Source organism: Ambystoma mexicanum, chromosome 4q (genome assembly GCF_040938575.1).
Source record: "Ambystoma mexicanum isolate Mex_15411 chromosome 4q, UKY_AmexF1_1, whole genome shotgun sequence".
Taxonomy (NCBI): Eukaryota; Metazoa; Chordata; class Amphibia; order Caudata; family Ambystomatidae; genus Ambystoma; species Ambystoma mexicanum.
The window spans coordinates 535,118,865-535,143,244 of NC_090928.1; the positions used below are offsets into that span (position 1 = coordinate 535,118,865).

Below are 24,380 nucleotides of genomic sequence, written 5' to 3' on the forward strand. Positions count from 1 at the left end.
ACAAATCACCACCATGGGCCCGGATATGTTTCAGGACACCCAAAACCCGTCCCCTCTGATCTTTGCTCCTGCGTGGAGTACTGCAGGCCTCCTCACCGCCCGTGGCTCGGGTCTGACAAGTGCCCATGTGACTTATGTGCTCCAACATGGAGCCTTTTGTCTTCTTTTTCCACTCCGGAGCACATCAGTTCACTGATGCCTTCTTTGTTTTGGCTCCGGCATGGAGCACACGACCACTGAGCTCCAGCTGTCCCAGGATGTGCACTGGGCACCGGGGCTGCTCATTTCTTCTTGCCCCACCCAGAGCACTCACACTTCACCACCCATGAGCCCAGGACCGGAAAGGCCCCCTGCAGTGTTGAACGCTCCGCCGGCGTGTGTGCTCATTCCTCTTTTGTTTTCACTATCAGCAGCCCCGGGCACACATGGGGTGCCTCTCCATGCACAGCCAGCCTCTCTGACACGAGCACTGCTGGTTCTCTCAGGATTGCTCTCTCTGGGGCCCGTGAGAACAGAGTGACATCGGTGGGGTATGGGGCTGAGATTTCACCTTTCCCCGAGCTCCGCCACAAGCATTTCTTGTTTCTCCTTGTGGCTGTCGGGGTCGTATACTGGGGGATGCAGCCACGCTTTGCCCAACCGGAGCCTCTCTCATCTGGGGGGCGCAGGGCCGCGCCTCCTCGTTGCGTGTATTTTTTTTTTCCAAACGCTCCGGTACGGAGCGATTATCCTCTTTCTTTTCTCTGCAGCTAACCTCCCTGCTCTTCACCCAGGGTGGTGGGGGGGCCGGCAGCTCCCCTCTTTATTGCGGCCGCAACCGCTCTGCCCACTCCTCAGAGCGAGCGCTTCATTTCCTTGCGGGCCCAGGTGGTGTTGGCCCACCCGCCACCTCCTACTTCCCAGCCCCGTCACGGGCCACGACCCGCGTTCTTCTTGCGGCTGGAGGGGCCACCAGGTATCTCCCGGTGGGGGAGGGGCAGTAGCTTCCTCACTGCGGGGCTGGCCACACACCTCTCCCTCGCAGGCATGCTCTGCTCCCATTGCGGCAGGGGCCGCGGAGCAACCCCCTTCTGATGGAGTTGGGGGGCAGCTCCCCGCACATGCCACTCCTTCCTGCGCGGCTGGGCCTCGCCACCCTCTCATCGCGGCCGACGCCGCCCATGCGTCTCTCCCCTCCCCCGCAACGGCAGAGTCCACATCCAAAGCGGGGGAGGGGCGCAGCACCCACGCGGCCGATGCCGCGAACTTCACCCGTCTCCCTCAGGGGACAGGCAGGCAGCACGCCATCTTCCTTTCCTCCTGCGGGCCCAGTTGGAGTGGGGCCCGCCACGCCATGCCTCCTACGCGGGCCCAGATGTAGATGGGCTCGCCACACCTCTCCTCCATTTGGGCTCGCGGGCCCGTTCCTCGTCGCCATTGTTGGGGGCTGCTCCAGGACACCGGGCAGCCCCATACTCAGGTCGGGTGGCACCCGACAAAAGACAGACTGATGCGGCGCTCATGCCGCTGACTCAAGGGTGGGGTTTCCGCCCACCCGCTCCGGATCACCGGAGTGCCGCACACGTGGCCGGGGGCACCCGGCTCACTGCGGCCCCGGCTCTGGGGGCACCCAGGCCGGGGTCGCCTTCCCCAACCCGCCTCACATGGTTAGGGGGGACCCACAGGGACGGCGTTGCCCGGCAGGGGCACCGTCCTCAAGCTGGGCCCCGTCCTTGGGCCCAGCACGCCCACAGCGGAGCACCAGCATGGTGCTCCAAGTACAACGCTGGAGTCTCGTGATGGAGTGACTGGCGAGCCGGAAGCGGCTCGCTTCTTTTATTAGGTTGGTCACATGGCCAATGAACGTGACCCATTACAACATCCTGGGAGCTACCATGCTCCCAGGAGGGGTTAACATGCAACAGCAATTAGAGTGGTTTTGTGGAGAAATGTCTGGCTTTCTAACCTGCCGGACCTGGGTTCGAAGCTTGGTCATTGTAGTACTGGTTAACTTGGCCGATTTTTTTTTTTTTTTTATTATTGCGTGAAAACGCAATAGAGTACGCCCACTTATGCCCTAGGCTCGCTCATATTCCCTGCAACGTGTTATTAGAATCTGCACATAACCGAAAATCGCTTCTTCCTTTTCCCTCTCTCCACACTTAGTATGACGTCATCATTTTAGGCGCAGAAGCTTTTTTTGTATGATTTCTCTCAAGATGATTGGTAGAGTTCAGCGATTTTGTTTCAGTAAATTGTTCCTTTTCATTTTGTTTTGAAAATATAAATTATGCAGTTCAGCAAAGGGCAGAGTGGACAGAAAAGAAGTAATGGAAAACATCACGTATAAGTAGAATGGCGGGCTGGAGAAAATGATCTGAAATTAAAATTCTTTGAATAAATCATGAAGCATTTCCCTGTGCAAAACACACCGCTTTTTCATGACTGTAAGAAATTTGACTGCTTCTTCGGCTCGCGCATTACCAACAGCTGTTTGTGGAGGGATTCTGTGCTGATAGGCCGAGTGGAAGCCCTGCTGCTTATCGTGCGTAAACACCATTCTTAATCCCCTCTCCACTCTTCTCCGGTACACAAGGGCTTAGTGCAGACACTTAGAAAAGATCTGTGGTTTATCGTATTTCCTATCCTACCTGATGAGGATGATTTAGCACAAGTGTCTTTGAGGACATCATGCAACTCCTCTCTGTCAACACCAAACCCTCTTCCAAAACTATGCTCATGGGAGACTTCAACCTAGGTTGCGCAGACCTGACTGACATGAAGGCTGCTTCCCTTTCAAACTCCATTGAGGCACTAGGCTTCAAGCAAAGGAGCTCTGATCCCACGCACACCAAAGGACGTATCCTGGACTGGCTTGCAGACCTGAACTCTAACATTACAGTCACGTCAAACTTACCTTGCCTATGGTCTGACCACAACATTATCTCCTTTAACATACCAGTACCTATCCCTCCCTCCAAGCCAGCCAGAACTCTGCCCCCGACCCTAACGAGAGGCTCACTGCCATGAAAATTCTCCCTCTGCTACAGAAACTCACCTCAGCACAAATTTGCTTCAGTGACCTGGCCACCCTGGTTTATACATACAATAAAGCCCTTACCAATGCCATCAATATCCTGGCACCCCTTACCAAACGGAAAGCCAAACAGTGCACACCAACTCTTGGTTCTCCCGGGACCTCAAAGCACTCTGCTAACAGAAGAGTAGCTGAATCCAACTGGATATGGGTCCCGTCAGAAGCAAATAAAGCTGTCTTTGCCTCTGCAGCTAAGGCCTAAAAACAGGCACTCCTTCAAGCCAAAAGCTCCATGTACAATAATAGAATTGCCAACGCCAACTCAAGCTCTCGGGAGCTCTTCTCTATACTACGTGAGCTCGAATCACCCACGCCCCCTCCAGACAATTGCACTAAAGACAGCTCATGGTACCTCGACATTCAACATGCACTAATTGATAATATTGGCTTGCTCCAGAAGATCAGTCTGAAAAAAGCCACCCTGTGCAGACTTACCACATCCGTCATCACACTGCCACCTACATCCGTCACTGAAAACCTAATCTATTTCAAACCTGTCTCCGAAACGGATATTATGCTTATTATTAAAGGGCTCCAACTCTCTCGATGCTAAGGTAACATCTGTCTGACATCAGTCCTCAAGCACTACGCTGAAGCGTTAGCACCCTTCATCTCCACCTTTATCAACACCTCGGTCTCCTCTAACTCAGTTCTAACCAATCTAAAAGAGGCGTGAGCCCTCCCCTTACTAAATAAAAAAAACAAGACCCTGCCATCCCTTCTAACTACCGCCCTATTACTACGGTCCCATTCCTCCTCAAAATATTGGATTGTGTGGCTTACCTCCAGATCCAATCCCACCTAGAATTTAACAACCTCCTTGGTCTATGCTAGTTGGGCTTTCGCCCTGGCCACGGCACAAAAACCACCCTCATTGACTTAAAAAATGAATTGGATGATATCAAAGACTCTGGAAATGTTGCCCTTTTCCTCCTCTGGACTGGTCTGTGGCTTTTGACCTCATGGACCACCAAACATGTGCCTCAACCTCACCACAGCAGCCCACTTCTCTGTGGAAGCGATCGCCTGTATGTCCTCTATGCGGTCCAGTAGATCCATGGAGTCTTCTCAGACACAGCTGTAGCTCCAACTGCCCCTGTCTTTTGCAGTGTTCCCCAAGGCTCCTGCATCTGACCTTCTTTGTACAGTATATTTATCAAGCCTCTTTTTGGCCTCATTGATGACGTAGGCATATCCTACACCAACTATGACAATGATATACAACTTCCCCTCCCTCTCACTGGGAATTACAATACCAACTCTAAATCATTGGCTCTCAATGTACCAAACCACCCAAGCCTGGACGGCCATGCACATGTTTTGCCTACATGATGACAAAACTGAAATTCTTCTGGTCGGATCACAATTGCTACTTAGCAAACTTGATCCTGACTAGCAGTCATTCATCATCAATGGCATCACCACCCCAGTGTCGCGTGAGATCAAGACCCTGTGCAGCTACCTTTGACTCCACCCTGTCATTAACAAGACAGGTTAACGCCATTGCATCATCGGCAGCCTAAGCTACATAGCTAATTAACGGCTGCAGGCCCTTTCTCTCCTCAATCAAATGCCTGACTATTGTGCGTGCATTAATCGGCTCAAGAATGGACTACTGTAACGCTCCTTTTACCGTCACATAGGCGTGAAACATTAGTAGCTTGCAGGTCATCCAAAACAATACTTTTAGAGCGGCGCTAAATATTTTGAAACACAAGCACATAATAGCTGCCAGGAGAAATGTACCTTGGCTCCCAATTCGCAATCACATCATGTTCAAAACTATTGCCATTACCCATAAGTGCATCTTGAACACTGCTCCAAAGTACCTCTCACAAAAGATTACCAAAGCACAATCCACAAGACCCATCCGCACCAACAACTCACACCATCTGATCCAAGCCAGAATCAGACTAAAAAGGGCTGATGGGTTGAGCTTCTCGGCGATTGCCACCAAAAACTGGAACGCCCCAGCACTACACCTAAGATTGGAGCAATAGTACTGGGCTTTCAGGAAAAACCTTAAGACTATAAGTTGTTTCTCAAAATGTCAACAAAATGACTCACTAAAAAATCAGCTTTGTTCCGTTCAACTATGTAACTAGCACCTTGATGCGTCTGGGTTTTGTGCGCTTTACAAAGGAAATAAATAAATGTGTGAAGTGTATGCAAGCTTTGCCTTTAGTTCTACTATTTGACAGTAATGTTTAACTATGCTCTCTGCACCCCAAAGTAACTGTTTTCATTCCTCCCCTAACTCCACTTCATCCTAAGCATCTACCCAACATCCTCTAGCTTGTTCTCTCCCAGAAGTAACTTGTTCTTTGCTAGATCTACTGATGTCACATTTCAGCCCTTTTGCTCAGTGTCCTTGCTGGTCTACTTTTGCTGTCCTGATACAACAACTCATCCACGTGAAACCCACGGACCACTGGTTAGGGAGGTTTTGTCTCCATCTGCTATTTTGGGTGAGCAACATAGCACTTCCTGGGATCAACATCGCATAAAACCTTCCTTCTCTTTTCTGTGTGTCAGTAGTGACCTCAAGACAGTCTGCCTTGTGGAGGTTACCTTTGGAGGATTGCATTTGTGAACATCAACATTACCTCCACATCCTTCTACCTCGTCTCTAGTACTAACATCTGAGGTAACCCACCTTGCCTTCAGTAGAGTACCCTTCTTCACTGTCTGATTTTTTTTTTAATGCATCAGCCCTCCCTACCCTGGAAGTACAATACTCCAGATATCACGGCATATGACAGTTGTTCAAATTCCTGTCTTGGGCAAGGTGCTGGAATGTGGCAGAGTCTCTTGCTGCTACATTAATTTTTTCCCCCTGTTGAGCTGGAGGGGGAAGGCACTGCATGGAAAATTCCCTCTGGTGTGAGAAACCTGAGGGCATTCTCACTCCTACTCCCCTTAGATTCTCTCTGCAGGTGGCCAGGCAAAGGCCATCACTCTTGGATCCTGACGCTGGGGGCGGAGAAGTAAGGGAGGAACACCTGGGGCAGGGTCTTTGAGGAATAGGGAGTGGGGTGCCCTCAGGTGAGAGATGGTATGGCCCTTTTCTTATTGACAACTAACCAAACCCTTCCCCAACCTTTATGGTTTATTGTACATCAGTTGTCCCCAATTTTCCTCATGTGACACTTGAAAGTACTGAGACGAGGAAGATGCAGCTGAGAGTGATGAACACTACACCTTTTCACCACTCTGGTACGGGGACAAGGAAGATGCCTGTAGGATGTTGTGAGGTTCAGGCATGTCCCCTTTGCCATGGTCAGCCACATTCAATTGAACCACACCCGCAACCTGTTAGAGGTGTATAAAGGGAGGAGAACAAAACAACACAGGGAGAAGGGGCAGCCAGATGGGCAGCAAGAGGAGTAGCAGGAAACAGTATTGGAACAGAGGTAAACTGTGGGAAGAAACTACTGTGGGCCAGTCTGCCATGCAAAGGATGCAGAGACGCTGGGGGCTGCAGGTAGAGTGTCATAGGCAGTGTGGCGTGGAAGCGGGGGCTCTGTGGAGCGTACTAAGGGCCATGAAGGGAGCCGTGTGGAGAGGCTATCCTTTTCCCTTGCATCAGCAGTGCTTATTCCCCTGTGTGAAGCTGATGATACAGGAGTGTCTGTGGGGCAGAAGCTGGACCCCTGGAGGCCGGAGTCAAAGGCTGTGTATCTCGCACTGCTGGAAGAGCTGCCAAGGCAACCAGTGAGTTTCTAAACAAATAAGAAACCTGGTCGCCAAGTTGCCATTGTTAACAAATACTTTGTATCGGAGTAGTTGCGTCTTTCAGGGAACACGTTTTGAAAGGTCTTTGATCGAAGACTATTTACATTGTTGAAGAGTGAAGTATAAATACTTTGTATCGGAGTGGTTTCGTGACTCAATGAGCATGTTTCCAAAAGTCTCAGAGTGCTGGGCATGTCATTTGAAGTCAAATACCTGAACGTTGAACTGTGTTAAAATTGGGCTGAATAGAAAAGACCACTCAAGCCCCATTAACGTTTATTGAATGCCGAACTGAATAAATACTTTTGAAATTGAGTATACTATTGAAAATTCACATCCAATGTGAATGGAACTTTGATACCAAGCAAATCTGCTATGTGTTGAACTCTAAAGTGAATGAATACATGGCGAATTTCGAAATGAGCAGTATTTCAATATTAAGCAAAACCAATGGGTGTTGGGTCCTGAATTGAATGGAACTTTAAAATTGAGCCAAGGAAAGGAGAGAATTGAATGCTGAATGGAGGAAATTAACTGGCATGAACTCAATGAGGAACAATTTTGTGAAGAAATCAAAGTCTTGGGAAAGAGAACCCTGAGTCTTTAAGAACTACATATGTTAACTTGAGAATGAAGCCTCAAGATTTGTTAATATTTGAACTTTGTTACTTGGAACAATTTTGGTACATGGGCCTTGAGGAAGGGAAACCCGAGGATTGTGTAAAACTGTACCATCCTGAACCTACAAAAGGTAAAACTTTGAGACTTTGTATGGAACTATCTTACATTTGGGCAAGGGAGCTGACTGGAAGCTGTGAGCTGGAAAAAGGCTCAGATCCTTATTTTGAAAACTGTTTCTTTGGTTACTGACATCCCTACACATTGTATAGTTTTAGTGGTGAGGGGAAGGATAGATTTTAGACACAGAGAGATTCCTAAATTAAACTCTTGGACTCCGACTTTCCTTAGTTTATTTAGGTAGGGAAATCCCACAAAAGTATAGGGCAAGTAAGACGTTTATCCATCCTGACATTTAAGTTAATAAAGTGTTTACATCTGTTGTCTGTGTCTTACTTCATAATGCCTTCATACTGGCTACTTCCTCAAGCAGACTGCGAGGGAAGAGGCCTAAAGCCAGCGGAGGCTCGGCTCCAAGCAACCCTATAATTTGAGGGCCCGCTAATGAGAGTGGAAAGTGGGCTGTATCGCTGGTTCAGGGCTGCAATGAATGCTAGGCAGTCCCTGCACCCCTGACGAAAGAAGGGAGCATCGGGATGCAAGAGGAGCCCAATTGTGCATACGGCTGGGCAGAGGTAAGTGTGACTGCGAGGCAAATGCCAGAATAGCATCAGACATGACTGTAATTACACATCCACATTAAATGGAGGGCTTTTTAGTGTTGAAAGACAACATTAGCAGGCTGTTGGTGACCTGCATTTCAGAGGCGCCAGAATGGCAAAACACTCTGCTAAAACTAGGCATGGGCATGATCAATAATTCCTATCCTACACATCCCCTGAAAGATGTAGGAAGAAGTTAAAAGATCAGAAAGCTTTTCAGGGAAAAGATTGCTGGAGATATTTACTAAAACAAAAGGTGATTAAAAGGAAAACAAGCAGGAAAGCTCCCTCTTCAACATTTAGCTCCATTTCTTCACTCGCTGCTTCCTCTGATTCTTCCCAGGAGTCCAGTTCCTCCCTAGATGATGATCAGAAGGGGAAGTATTAGTATGAAGAGGCCGTCAGGCCGTCGCCTCAGTATTTATACGGGTGGCAAATTATATGGAGTTCTCTGACCTGGAACCCACTCATACTATGGGCAGGGCTCACTGTCCTCAATTTAAGTGCGCCCTGATGGCTGGGCTGCCTCTTCTCCCGGGGGTGAAAGAGGAGCTATTGAGGTGACTGGAGAAGGTGGTCATCCCAAGATTCGTGGTCAAACTCTACACCCTATCAGGGGAACAAACACTTCAAGTATACTGTTTCCTGCCTTGTCTGATGGCAGGTCATCCAGGGCGCTGAAAGAAGCCATCAGTGATAGCACAGACAAGTAGGTGGATGGGGCTCTGAAAAAGGTGAACAGAGAAACCTACCGAGCCTTTCGAGCAGCAACCTAGTCACTGTATACAGCTGGGACAGCCCTGGAGGTGGGAGGGGGCTCAAGAAAGTGTCCAAGGCTGTACATGATGAGTTTGATCCCAACCCAGAACTGCAGGAAGACAGGACACTGATTGAATTCATGTCAGATCCCACCTATGACAGGGTCAAAGCATCTACTGTGGCCATAGGGCCCTCCGTATCAGGGAAAATGCTGTTGCATATTAAGGACTAAGGTACAAACTCCCATCAAAAAGCTACTGCCATGAAAATCCATTTTGAGGGCCAAACATCGTTTGGCCATTGTGCTGAATCCGGAATATTCCTCCCATTTCCCCAAGGGGCAGCCGCCCCGGGTGAGACGAGGGAGGTGATCCCGCTACGCAAAACCCTCCCTAGGCGTTTGGGCATGCAGGGTCTCGCTGGGAGCGACTCCTTCTTAGGGGACAAGGACTCCCAGTGGAACAATTCAGTTATAGTTCCCTCAAACCCCAAACCCAAAATACTTTCCACCTATTTGGGAGTAGACATTAATGATAAAACTGTGAAACCTGCATCTATGTTTAACTGTGTTGCTGACCTCCTCTCCAGTGTGAAATCCTGGAATCAACGGAACTTTGTCTCTCGTTTCAGAAACTCCTATAAAGACCCTTCGCTTCTCACCTGGACAGAGAAGAGACCAGCTGATGTAGAGTCAATCAGATGAGGTGGAAACCCAGAGCAGATATCGGCTTTATCGTCCAGGACCACATAGTGTATCTGGTGGGCAAGAAGCCCACGGAACTTCGCGGAGGCCAGGAGGGCTGACCAAACAAGGTTCCCTGCTTGCGTCCAGAGAGATGCTGACTGGGGAAGGAGGGACAATGGCGAGCATGCAAGAAGGTTGCCATCGAAAAAGACTAGAGTAAGAGAGACTGGCAAGCCCACAAGAAGGCTGCCACCAAAGACAAACTGATAAAGAGCAGCGCTCAAGGCGAGGGTACACGGGGGGGGGGGGACAGAGTCCCCCAACTCTTTTCAGAGGGTGGACTCAGTCTCCCCCCCCCAGCTAACAGATAAACATTAAAAGTATTCCTTGAATTTAAGAATTAAATCCGACCTCGGGGATCGAAGTTACAGTCAGGTTGGCAGGCTGGACACTTCACCACTGCACTATAGAACGGGATGAAAAATAACAAACAACTAAAGGTGAAATGTCTCATTTTGTTACTGCATAATCTAGGGAAAACATTTGTGATGGTTCTTGTGTTTAAAACACGCACACCTTTTAATGTTTTCAAAAACACTATTAGAAGAAAATATCCTCTCTTGCTTTTGTGTGTGTGTTGATTTTATGAAAGGCAAATGCCATTCGCCCTGTGCAATTTGGGTGGTTATGGAAAGCCAATTGAATGAAATGTGCATATTTCACCTTCATTTGCTAATTTCTGACGACGTCACATCCCATTGCGTTTGTTGATGAGTCCCCCGACTTTTATTTTTAGGACTTGACCCCTGAAAGAGAGACCGATGGGCGCAAGAAAAGGATGCTGTAAGGGAAGGCCAAAGAGCAAGATACCTGAGAGCCCACAAGAAGGTTGTCGCCGCAAAAAGTCAAAGAAAGAGAAATCAGCAAGCCCACAAAAAGGTAATCGCCAGAGAAAGTCAGAGAAAGAGATACTGGCATACTCACGAGAAGGTCATCACCAGAGAAAGAGATACTGACAAGTCACTGAGAAGGTTGCCACCGGAGAAAACCAGAGAAATAGATACCGTCAAGCCATCGAGAAGACTGCCACCGGAGGACACCAAAAAGCCACTAACTTTCCCTGGAGAGATTACCGCAGAGTAACATGTACACAGTTTGGGCCTGAGAAGGGGGTGGGCGGTCAAGCTCCACAACCCACAATAAACCCAAGGGAGGGCAAGGAATTCTATTAATGTGCTAGTTACCAAAGACCTGACGAGATATATATAAACCCGAAGATAACAAAGATGCTAGCTCAGAATAAGAGAGAGGAAACCTCTAAGCAGGGTGTAAGCAAAGGGGCTAAAGGGTCCATTAAGGTTCTCAAGTGATCAAGCCAGGATACGGATAACAAGGTGGCAAGGAAGTCCATGAGAGAAAGTTTACCATAACACAAGTACTGTCTACAACCCTGAGAATCGGAGTATTGGTCCTGAAAAGGGGGCTATCAAGAAATATCCAAAGTATTTGGAAGGGGGCAAGAAAAATACATTTTTTCTGCTTTAGTATAATTTCTAAGTTAATGAAGGAGTGGAAAGGAAAACCAATTCATATGAAAAAGGATTAAGAAACAAATCTTGTTTCCATAACTGCATCAAAACTGAGTAACTTTTGAGCAAGAGACTGTTACAGGAAACTGTGATGACCATTTCATTTCAAGGAACATTTCTTTTCAAGAAGCGTTGAGTGGGGAGGGGGTTAGCTATAAGATCCAAAGTGTAACAGGCATTTATCTCATCTATTATAATTTGTATCTAGTGTTAGGGCCAGTTAGTTAGATTAGGTTTCGGACTAAGGACAGACTCTTTGTGTTGACTAGACATCCTGACAAGCACTGTAGGTGTTCAGTTTTAGATAGGGAGCCTCATGGTAGCAACAATTGGCTTCTCTGGTCCCCAGGAGGACACTGGTGTCAATGGGCATCCCCATAAACTGGAAAAACGCCAGCTTCTTCTATCACAGGTCCTTCCATTCATGGAAGCATGTTTTCTCATTGCGGAAAGGAAGGTACTTCTATAACAGGGGTCTGCAACCTTTGGCTCTCCAGATGTTTTGGATGGCAATTTCCATTAGCCCTAGACAGCATAGTTAATGGTGAAACATCTGGAGAGCCAAAGGTTGCAGAGCCCTGTTTCATTGGAAGGCAGAGCAGTCAATTTGCAATCATGCCTCTATTTCCTTCTCTTCTAGGCCAGCGTTTGGCTCTGGCCAGACATTTTCTGCAAACACTGAAGCACATGCCTCCTGTTTATTCATGGTGTATTGGGCTCACCTACATATGAGACCACTGCTGTTCCACCTGAACAAGAATTGCAGGGAAGACTTCCATAACATTGAGACTCTTATCTCTGTGTCCGACTCATTGAGATGGTAGTTTTACAGGATGAGGGAAGTCCAAGAAAACCTGATTGGGGGCTGGAAATTGAGAGGCAGAAGCTTCAGCAAGAGGGGCTATCCGATTTTATAGCTTGAGCAGTCCAGAATGACAAAAGACCCTCCACTGTTAGGAATTATGAGAGGCACTGGAAGAATGTTCAGAATTGGTGTGATTGAAATTATATGCTGGCCTTAGACAGCAGGGTCCGGGTTATTCTTCAGTTTTTGTTAGAGGGATTCAAATTAGGATTATGGTATCTAGCCACATGGCCCAGTGGACACCAATTAGCTCATCTAGAGCACCTAGGCGGTGTGGAGGGGCAGAGGGTTTAATTCTGGTTTCCTGTATCTCTTTCTAGACTGGTGTCAGCAATAGGGATCCCTCTTTGGGACCTTCCTTTGGTCCTGGGGTTTCTGTAGATTGCTCCATTTGAGTTGAATGAGGGGATTTTGTTAACATTGCTGCCTCTCACAACAGTCTTTTTGGTGGCTATCACCTCAGTTATGCCACTTGGGGAAATTGGGGCATTCGTTTGCAAGGCCCCCTGTCTGGTTATTCAAGCGATTGCTGTTTCTCTGTTGTGACACAGCCTTCCACCCTAAAGTGAACTCTACGTTTCATCTGTCCCAAGACAAAGTCCTCCCTGCTTTTTGTCCAAATCTATTGTCTTCAGATGAAATTGCTTGAAATCATTTGTATGTGAGTAGTGAGGAGGCCTGTTTTTTTTTTCCTGACTGCAAAGAGGGCCCAGGTTATCATCACATCCCAATTCTTCCCATCGGTCTCCACCAGCTTTCGTAATATTCTTTTTAAAATCTGGTTGAAGCATTCAACAAGACCATCGGTCTGGGGATGATACACTGGCGATGTTAAGGTTTTAATATTTAGTATCTCTTTTAACCCTTGCATCAGGAGGGGCATAAAGCTTGTACCTTGAACCATAGGGATTTCTTTTGGGAACCCTACTCTGGAGAGGAAAGGTAACCAGTGTTTTAAAATGTGTTGCATAGTATTATTATTCAGAGGAAATGCTTCCGGATAGTGAGTGGCATAGTCCAGGATTGATTACAAGGATGAAGCAATTCCCTAGTTTTGAGTACTGTTGTATCTTGAAAAATGAGAACTAATTCATACATCGGACATTTGTTTTTGTGGCCTTTGGGTGATCTTGTCTGGGTAAGAAGGTTGCAGTACAAACTATTGGCAGATGGATTAGGGAGAACATCCCCATGGTTTACACCTTGTATGATGCTCACTCGCCTCGAAGGATTCAGGGACGATCAACCAGGGCTATGACCAGGTCCTGGGCCGATGCACAGGGGGTATCCATTAAGGACATATGCAGGGAAGCTATATGGGTGAGTCTTTTGGCCAACCCAAGTCGGTATTTCTCACATGTAAGTACTGGGGACAAAGAAGCATGTTGAGATAATGCTCTGATTACTTACTGGTAACTTTCACTACTCCTAGACCTGCTCCCTGCGGGAGTAAAAAAATACATATTGTCAGAACACAAATACATAATAACAAGCAATTATCAAAAGTGCAATAGTGCCACTAGGAACCAAAGAAAAGTGCATGTGCTTAACAGTGCTAATACAGACATATCTCAATGATGATGTTGAGGGGCAAGGCGGAACATCCTTAGCTGTATCTTAGTATCACTCTCACTAATACGGGATGTCAATGAATGGTCAATGACTAGGTACCCAGTACACAAAAATGACCAGATTTGAATATTGTATCAGCTACACACCACAGACTCATTGTTTACGCGATGGGTGCATATATCCCCCCTGGACAGCTACACTCTATCCACCCATGGATGAAAAGCTGCTTAACCGGCAAGAAATACAATGTCGACACTATGGGCCTCATTACACGGACGGCGGTAAGGGTTAACGGTCACCGTTAATGGCAACGGTGACCGTTAACCCTTACCGCCGTACTACGAGGTCCCTTTGCGGGTTGGTGCTCTAACGCCTGCTTTTTGCAGGCGTTAAAAACCAACCCGCTAAGGGACCTCGGAGCTAATTACGGCACCGCAAAATTGCGGTGCCGTAATTAGCACCTTCCCCATTCCCATAGAGCCCTATGGGGCAGAAATGAGAATGGGGAAGGGCAATGGCGGAAGGGGGATTTACCGCCCCACCGACCTTGGAATGGGGCGGTAAATCCCCTTTCTGCCAAGGCGGTGCCGGTAATTTACCAGCATGGTCCAGGGTGCTAATAGCACCCTGGATCACCGCCTTCCGTGTAATGAGGCCCTATGTCTTCCGGCCTATTACACAAGAGTCCTCTCATCCAAGGTGTCTCGCAAATATCTTTCAACAGGTCTTCATCAGGACAGTGCAAACAGAGTTAATGATGGGCATTTATCCAGTAGCATCTATTAAGATAATTATTTTGAACATTGTGTGCCAAGGAGTGCGGATGACTGCTAGAGGAAGATCAAGGTATTTTTACTAGCGCTATCGGTAAGGAGGGCTGCCATGATAACAGTGGTCTTCTCTCTATGATCTATTTTCCACTCCTTACATACGTTTACATGATAGACGTGCATTTTCTGGCATCTATTTGGTTGTGATATGATATAATTTAAAGGACCTTTCTGATCCAGAACTTTATATGGACCATACCATCAGGAAATCATTTTATCTTCTGATGTGGGTAAGAGGACAATACTGGCTCTCTGAATGAAAAGTTACAGATGACTGCACATCTATTATAGACAGCCTGTTGTTGTTCATGGGCCTGTCCCAGATTTATTTTTACAATCTCTCGCACGGCTTTCAAATGAGATTTTACCTTTTGTGCAGTTTGAGAAATTGGTAATAGGGTGTCTTCTTTCTCCTCCAAGGTCTCCTTCAGCATGTCTACAACATCTCTGGGTTCCCTTACATACAGAAGTTCAAATGGAGAATATCCCAGGGAGGCCTGTTTTTTTTTCCTGACTACAAAGAGGGCCCAGGTTATCATCACATCCCAATTCTTCCCATCGGTCTCCACTAGCTTTCGTAATATTCTTTTTAAAATCTGGTTGAAGCATTCAACAAGACCGTCGGTCTGGGGATGATACACTGGCGATGTTAAGATTTTAATATTTAGTATCTCTTTTACCCCTTGCATCAGGAGGGACATAAAGCTTGTACCTTGATCCGTAGGGATTTCTTTTGGGAACCCTACTCTGAAGAGGAAAGGTAACCAGTGTTTTAAAATGTGTTGCATAGTATTATTATTCAGAGGAAAGGCTTCCGGATAGCGAGTGGCATAGTCCAGGATTGAAGCAATTCCCTAGTTTTGAGGTTTCTAAGGGGTGCACTATATCAGTAGCAATCCCAGAAAACCGACCTTCAATTATTGGTGAAGGTTGTAAATGGGTGGGTGGTACGGGAGTGTTGGCCATCTTCTGGCAGATCTCATAGGCTGATATAAAATTCTTTACGTCAGAAAAGATACCAAGCCAGGTTTTCCCTATACATCGGTGAGCTGCGGTTAGATGGGAATGTGCTAATTATAACACAGTTTGCCTAGGACAACGGAGCACCACCAGTTGAGTTTGGCGTACTCCATCAGGTGTAACCCCTTTGCTAAGAAAAAGGACTAGCCTTACTACTCCCAGCTTTTTAGTAGATTACCTTATTAAAGATTTCCATGAAGATGGGGTCATTCCTCCAGGCGAAGGCCATATCTGGTAAGAGGACAACCTCCTCTAGTTCTGCATGGTTTTTCTCTACAGTGGGGAGGTCTGCTTTCCCAAAACCTTTACAACCCCATTGTGTTTCTTCTTCTTCTGCCACTTCTTGGGGAACTGGAAACAACTCTTTCTCTAGAATATGTGATGCGAGCAACCTTTTCCTCTCCTCTCACAGTACACAGATTCTTTTTGTGATTATGTAAGTGAACATTAACATCCCTGGAAATCAGGATCTATGACTTCTGCCATTACATCTAAACCATGTCTCCAAGTCAGACCAGATTTTGTACAGTTCTTGTACAGGACACCGAGTTACTTTCCCCCTTTCCCAGGGTGTTATTATCCACTTGTCTTCTCTCTCATTATTTAGCTTTTCAATATTTCTTTCTCTTGAATCACATTTGGAGTTCATTTGTTTCCAGCTTAACTCTGTTTTATAGCTTCTACTGAGACTACTTGAATGTGCAGTATACTGATTCCCTTGGGCACTCTCCTGCTTCCCGTTCCCCCTGTTATCTTTGTACTTGAAGGAGAACACCTTTTTGGAGACCTTCGCTTTGGTCATGGACTGCCGACGCCTTCTCATCTTTGACATCTTCCATGCACTTGCTCATTTTTTCATGGTGTCCAGTGGTACACTCTGCTATCGGACACCCTATGCACCTCTATTGCCAGTGCTATCGGCAATGGTTTGTGGAACTCCTGTCCATCATGGATTCTTCTTCTTGGTCTTGCCACCACCTTCTCCTGGGTTTCTGCCCTCTTGGTTTCCCTTGCTTCGAGTTTGCCATAGCACTGGCATCCTGTGCTGCAATATCAAGCAAGTTTGAAATGCACAGGCTTTCTGGTTTCTGTCTTCTCCATGTGTTACTCAGCTTGAGGCCTTCCCTCTCTCTCTTCCCCCTTATCTCTCTCTGACTGCACATTCATCAAAGTACTCATCCCAGTGAATTGGGTATTTGGATTTAAAGAGACATGTTCTTTTTCCATAAGATAAAAACATCTGTTAGGAGTTACATCGTCCCTGTCTTGATTCTTCACAATTTCTGGAATTCTAAAACATCCGATGTAGGCCACAGTATGCGCAGCTTTAGGGAGTTCATCACGGAATGGGAGTCCTAAGGGGGAATCTCTCCCAGTGAGGTCCCACCTGCCTCTACCCCTAGGGAGGGTATTGCTGAGTGGGCAGACCTCCCTAGCCTCACAGGGGAGGGGGATCCCCCTCGGGGAGAAGGGATGAATTCTCTTGATTCGTCACACTATTAACTCATGCCAGTGTGTACAACTGTACAAGCTTCATGTTCCCAAAGTACAGTGCACATGTTATGTTTATGTTTTTTCATATTCCTGCCTTATTAGGAGTAGGTGAAGGCACTATGTGCCACTCCATGTGCAAGGTCCATGGAGAGATTGGGCTGTATAGCCTTGATAGGAGACTGACTCCTCTCCCACTGCACCCTAAATGAGTGCCATACCTGGATAACCTTCCCCATTCCATCCCACGGTGGATAAAAGAAAGGGCAACTGTGCACAAGATAGAAACACTATATTTACAGTAGACATGTTTCAATGCCACATCGGTGAAGCAATGTGACACAATGTGCCACTCCCACATTGGGGAAAATGTCAACTATATGGCAGTAGATACTCTGCCGCTTTAAATATTGTTGAAGGAGACATAATTGCATCCCTTTTAAATAATGTTTTGGGGATATAATGCTCACCATTATCGCATTGCCATTTAATAAAATATTAATTAGAATTACCAGAAAATGCAATATAATCGGAGGTGCTAGTATAGACAAGCCTGTTGTCACCGTATGCTAAGTAACTTCCAAAGTATCCAAATATTGCTCCATCAATCCAAAGTGCTCAATAATATCAGGAAATTACTTAAATATTCAAGGATACTTCACTGCTACATGGTCTAACCTGCTAGAGGTGCTGCTAAAATGTGCCAGTCAACGCTTGCAAATGCAATAATTTAGCTTACTGTCAGTTAAAACGTTTCAATGACAATTACCACATTGCCAATCCAGTTTCAAATGGGCCCAATTAATCAAATATTGTATGGCCAGTTTCAAGAGTGCCATCCTAGTTAGTCCCAGCTAAGCACAGTCAAACTAGTCTCAACATTGCCTCCAGAAAATTGTCATACTCGTTTTTTAACAGTGCTGTGTTGACCCAGTTAAGCACATTCCCATGTAAATCTCTTCATCGCAACAAAAAGGGCCATTCCTCCAGCTGCAACAGTGTCATACCTCATCTTTACCATACCATCTCGTGCCCCTGGATGTTTTGGCCTACAATTCTCATCAGCATCATCAATGATGAGGGATTGTGGGAGTTGTAAGCCAAAACATCTGGAGGCAGACAATTTGGCTACCCCTCATCACTAGCCTGGAGACTGTGGGCTGAGCATAGCTTTCATCCTGAGGAATGCTGCATGATGGTGCTTTCCTGAAGAGGTGATGGTTAGGAATTAGAATTAAATCAGCATTGTCCATGGCATAACACAGAACCATGAGATTAATATTGGTGGATGACAGAAGGAAAGAACCACCCTCTGCTACCAAATGTGCCCTAGCACCTCGAAGTGTCTTTTGTGCTAGATGGAATTACAAATAACGATCTCAGAACAAATAATCGGACAGACTGAAGGAATATGTCAAAGCACCACTTTATTGTCATTTAATAAAGTAGGGAGATGTCACAGACATCGGACTGATGCTTGCACACTCGCATAGCAGCTTGATTACATAGAGGTCTTATACCCCAATATGCGTCATCTATGACGTCATTCTACATGGCAAAATACAAAACCTATTGAGGGAAGGGATTAGTCAAGGGAACATATCTACTTACAGATCATGTAAGGATTAGTACATCATTGGCTATCCCTTATCTGTAGGACATGCCTTGAACTACCTCTAAATGCATATAGTACTGATTATATCGAAAAAAAACAACAGTGGATTGGTCTATGCTACATTGCACATTAGGTTGTCCCTCAACCCCACTGATTGGTTGGCATACTATCCCAACCTTGAACTTCTGGCTCTTTAGTAGCATGTACGTGAAACGAAACGTAGGTGTTTGAAGCCCGTCAGACTACTCCCCATTTTCCCAATTAGTCTGTTATCTCTCATCGGTAGACCATAAGCGAAAGTCTTCCATTTGTAGTTGACCTTGTTGCCTGCTAACTGTCCTGGAACATTCAAGGGAATGTGAGCACATCACTATCTTAACTTGAGGCTCTAATGAATCGCTTTTCTTTTCAATTTCTGAGTCACCTGTGAAGAGACTACAAATTTGTCAATTTCAACCTTTTATTTACTGCTATTTGATTTAATTATGCCGGGCGCTGTTGCTCCTCTTGGCCTCTAGAGACTTGCTCACTTTATCTCACATGGACTTTGTGTACTTTTATTTGACCAGTAGTTTGGCTCTCTCAGATGTTTTCTTCTTCTTCCATCTATGAAAAATGTCCCACATTCAGTGCTTATCCATGTACTCCCTTTGTGCTCTGTGCTTATCCCCAAAATAGCATTCTTAATTCTGGGCCAGCCTTGACTCATCGTTGGGTCTGCACACTGAACTGTTCTTAAGCATCTCCTGATTTGGGTCTGCACACTGAGCTGTTTTTCCACATCTCCTGATTCTACAACATCTGCCTGTCTCTGAGGTAGCTTGGTTAAGTTCAGCATGAGCCAGCATCCATTTTCCCACTTTGGCTGTCCTTGCTTCGTCATATATTCCTCTACAGCAAGCTTCTATATGTTTCCGTTTACCTTGCTTTACTGCTTATTTACAGTTATTGTTCAGTAAGTTACTTCATCTTCTTTATTTCCATGATTACTTAAACTTTAGGTACATGTTTCTCTTAGTGCTTCAGATACATTGTTACTTCTTGAGTATATTCATATCGTTTCAGCATAGTTTCATATATCTTCTTTATGAAATCACTCTGTCCTCGTCAGATTTCATTTTAATGTTCGTCCATAATACCCATAGATGCATTCTGGCATCCTTGCATGCAACATCCTTCTATGTGGCATCCTTCCACACTGCATTTTTCAATGCTTTCAGTGCGAGGGTACATTCTGTATGGCTGTCTGATTGCATAACGTTTCTCAGACACTCGATGCGGTTTAGGAACGATAGAGGGGGTCCCATTTAGTGATTTTCTCCTGCTGTTAAAGTATGATGGTGGTGAGGGGGTAGGAACTTATGAGAAAGTGTCTATCTGCTCCTCTACAAAAGGTTGTAGACTGTAGGTTATATGCAAGTGTAAAAGGTAAGCATATGCATGAGTACAGCAGACTTAGGCCCTGGGGCGTGTAAAAAGGGGATTTGCGTGTCAGTCTGCCTGAAAATAAACTCCCTGTTTGACGAATGGGGATTTGCGGGCAGAATGGCTTGAAAATCCCTGTTTTACATGCAAATAGTTCCATAAATCAGGGCCTTAGTCTCCATATAAATGTTGTAGTGCTTATGGTCCCAGAGCAAAGGTTTCTCCCAATCCATCCCTTGAGATTGGTGCTTGTTTGGGAGCCTATTTGGAGGAGAAATAAGTCACCCCGTTACATTTTCTCCAATGCGTTGAGTATCAGGAACTCTGACAACACACAAAGGTAGTGGATGGGGTTGCAGAAATGGCAGCATTCAGGGGCCGAGTCACAGCCTTTCAACTTTTGTCAAAAGAAAGGGTCTCAAACCTCAGGGGTGGTCCCCAGCAACTGCTCCCATGCTGTCAGTCAGCAGTCTTCCAATAGGGCAATGGATTCCTTTCTATGTCATTTTCGTTCTGGGACTTTAAAAGTGCACTTTGCAGCGCTCTCGTTGCAAGCATCATTTGCTGAGCCCTTCTGGCTGTCACTTGGAAGTGATGAACTGAAGGGCTCAGCCTGGGAGGGTCCTAAAATCACTCACGCTGGAGTCTCATTGACTCCTTTCAATAATCTCACACTGTGTGTACTTCTCCAACTCTATTTTCCTAGTTCTCCATTTGTCTCACTTTCTACGTGAATCTAACTCTTTGTGTGTCATTCCCTAATTGTGTCAATTTCTACATATCTCACTCCCCACTCTCCCACTTCAGTTATGATCTCACACCCTCTTTAACTCGCCATGGAGTCTGGCCTTGGGAGCATGCTCTGCTAAAACATCTCAGCATTTAGAACCACAATGTCATTGTAATGGTTTACTGTAAGTCATTACCTTCACATGTGATTCTGTCAACCTAATGCAACCACCCCTCATAGACACTCCTGAATCACAGACTTATTTTGACCTGTTTTGACACTAGTATTGTTATGTATAAAAGATGGCATGCTTTGAGGACACCCAATTTTTTACAGGCAATGCACAGTGAGATGAAATTATGAGCCAAGGATCACACACTTTGTATACCTCGGATTCTGTCACTCAAGTTTCCAGTTTGTTGTTATGCATTGTGCTAAGAATATCCATATAAATTGAGACTTTCTTTTTTGCATGTCAAACTAGCAGATATCATAGCTGTAAACTAAGCTTTAAAAGGGGAGTTGTATCATTGCATGCTTTCATTGTGTAATAATAAGGAATGTGGTAGGTAGCTGAGCTGCATGCAGGTTTTCAGTCCAAAACCTTCCATCACAACTCCAATTACGTAAACATTTACATATTAGAAAAGGCACTACTAATAACATAGAAACATGTTTAAAAAAGTAATTGCCCCGGCTTTTACAATGAGTCCTTGCTCTACATGCAAACTCTCAAGGAACCCCATCGGTAACAGATGAAGCCCACTTAGCGAATTGCGTTCTGTGCCCAGTGTGCCGAGAGCCTTAGGAGCTGCCTGTCTGCCTTTCCTTTTGTTCTGCACGGTGGGCCCTGAATGAGACATTATGGGCACTGCTGGTGGTGGATAGAGGAGGAGGGAGAGGTTGCTGCTTTCCCCAGCAATGGCTGCAGGAGCTTAGTCACTGAATGTGATAGAGTTAAATGAAATGCTTTCATAATCACTGTGCCACATTGTTGAGTACTGGTACTCTAGTTCAGGTTCTGAGAAGTGCAGGCACTCAAATGCTAAAAAATAAGAAGTGCAGGTACTGAGGGCCAGGTAGTACTGGCCCATTTAAAAAAACTGAATATAGGATAGCAAAAGGTAACCTGTCGTCTCTTTAAAGAGAATTGCATCACACAGAATGCAGTGTGGCACAATTTTAGTTAGTGATGCGCAGTGCGCATCCCAAGTTTAAAACAGCTGTTTGTCTATGTCAATATATAAGAAACTGAATTAATGTAAAATATATGCAACTACAGTTTTGTAAACAATGTGCTAGTAATGTGCTCGCTTTCAGACTCCCTACTCCCGCCTCTTCTCCTTCTGTCATCCCGGATTGTCTCTCTGCAATCCAAGAGTAGTGAGCCACCAATGATCTCTGCCTGAATGCCAGCAAGACGGAAATCCTCCTCATTGGCACACCAGCACCCTCCTTTCCCCTCACTCTCTGGTCGGCCTCCCTTGGCCCTCCCCCTGCTCCCACCTGCGAGGCTAAGAACCTCTGGGTTATCTTTGACTCCACTCTCTCCTTCTCTCCTCACATCTCTGATGTCTCTAAGAAGTCAAACTACCAACTGCACCTCCTCAGTGGCATTCTCTCTCTCCTCTCCTTCCCCAGAAGCTCCCTTTCTCTAGAGCCCTGGTTCTCTCTAGACTTGACTATTTTAATAGCCTCTTTTTAAATCTGCCTGCCTCTACTCTCCGCCCTCTGCAACTCACCCAGAACAGGACTGCAAGACCTGTCCTTGGCCTCAAGCCCAGGGATTGTATCTCTCCAGCGCTGACATTTCTCCATTGGCTCCCAGTGGCTGCAAGGATACAGATTCAAGACCCTCTGCATCGTCCACAAGGCCTTCTGGGGCCTGGGTCCAAAGTATCTCCAGCCTTCTCTCCTGAACTATTTTCCTACTCAAGCCCTTTGCCCCTCCACCTTCAACTCCTTGAGGGTCAGGCGTTTTTCCAAGAAACGAGCTGGAGGCAGACCCCTCTCTTCTGTGGACACCTCCCTCTGGAACATCCTCCTGCCCCTCTGAAACTTGAGCAGAATCACCTCCAGTTCCGGATCCAGCTCATGACTTTCCTATTTGCTTCTGCATTCTCTCTTCCTCTTTCCTGCTGATTGCCTATCTGTTACTGCACTGGTTACCTGGCTGCCCTCTGAACCACGGGTCCAGGTCCCTTTCCTCCCCGCTGCACACCTCCATTGCCTCCTGGCAACCCTGCACATGGGGCTGTATCTGTAACCCTACTGTCCGCCTCCATGCACTATCCATCTTTTGTCGTTCTGCACTTAACCTTGCATTGCCACCTGTTGCTCGCACTTCTTGTTTCTTGTGTTATGATCCTATGTCCTGCACTTCTCCTCCTCCCCTTGCCCCGGCACTTTTCCTCCCTCCTCTCCCCTGATCTCAATGTCACTGGGCCTAGTAAGATCAGTGTCTTGTCCCCTTCCCCCCCCTGTTTCGTTGCGCTTTGAAACACTTATGTATTGGCATACTATTAATAAAATATAATTTCATATCATATCATACAATTTTGGAAACAATGCCTAAGTACAGTTTTGTGCGAAAATGAACATGAACCACCTCAGTATGGTTGACCTTTTGCTGTTTTCATTGCAGAGCGAAGATCAGCAGGAAATCAGCTCGACCAAAGAAGACATTGAACCCTTCCTGTACATCCTTCTCCCCACTGCCGCTCTTCTGGTGGTAGGGTTCTTCCTGCTCTTCCTCTACCGCCGATGTAAGCACACTAGTCCACAGGGTCAGATTTTTACCATAGGTCTCCAGGAGAACCAGGCAGAAAGGGAGGGAGATTTCTTCTCAACGTTGACCTGGGGCACAGAGCCCTTCCAGTACTCCACCTTGCTCCCCGACGCGTCCATGCTCACTGTGTGCTTGCCACCCACGTATGAAGAAGCCACCACAAAAGCGGCCTGCAATGCCAGCATCAGAATCTTACAGGAACCACTGCCTCCTTATGAGGCAAGCACGGACAAGTCAAGAGAGGGCACCAGTCAATGATGGTCGCGGAATGGGGAATCGAATCCACGTTGAACAGACATCATATAATGCAGTTTTCAAATGCTTTTAAAGGCTTTTTATGATAGTGTCATTCTATTTTCACTCAATAATCAATTATATAACAAAAGACTTACAGCTAGAACTCAGGAACTATTACAAGAGGTCTACACGCTTGCAAATTTTACATTGTAACTCCTTGGGACTAAGACGTGTCGTCATTTCCCGTGAGCACTGGAAGCGGTGGGGAGTTTTTTATTTATTGGTCTGCAGCCAAACTTTGGCATTCTATTTTTGGATTGAGAAGAGGGAATCCTGAAAAGCAGGGTTTTGGAATATCTTTGTAGTTGTTCAGTAGATATTTTTTTATTGATTTTTAAAAAAACATTTTCTTTCTATGCTGGATTGAAAGCGATCTGTAAAAAAGGCTTACAATGGAATAAAAAGGAACAACTATTATCCTTATTAATAAAGCTAATTTAAGTGGAAAAGCAAGGATTTTGTTAGAATACATGCTACTTTTTATTTGCATAGTCACTGTTTACCAGGGCCCCATGTCACTTTAAAGCTTTAAAGCTATGTTTACCATCGAGATATCTGGGACA

General features: G+C 46.0%; 1 protein-coding gene across 1 annotated transcript in view; it reads left to right on the forward strand.

Annotated features, from left to right (window-relative positions):
• SMIM28 (small integral membrane protein 28) overlaps positions 1-24,270 on the forward strand; it is a 296,538-nt gene extending 272,268 nt beyond the window's left edge. The window contains exon 2 of the mRNA XM_069608080.1: positions 23,377-24,270. Within this exon, the coding sequence (XP_069464181.1) occupies positions 23,377-23,778 (402 nt within the window). The 3' untranslated portion in view covers positions 23,779-24,270. The remainder of the gene's footprint in view (positions 1-23,376) is intronic.
• The last annotated feature ends 110 nt before the right edge of the window (positions 24,271-24,380 follow it).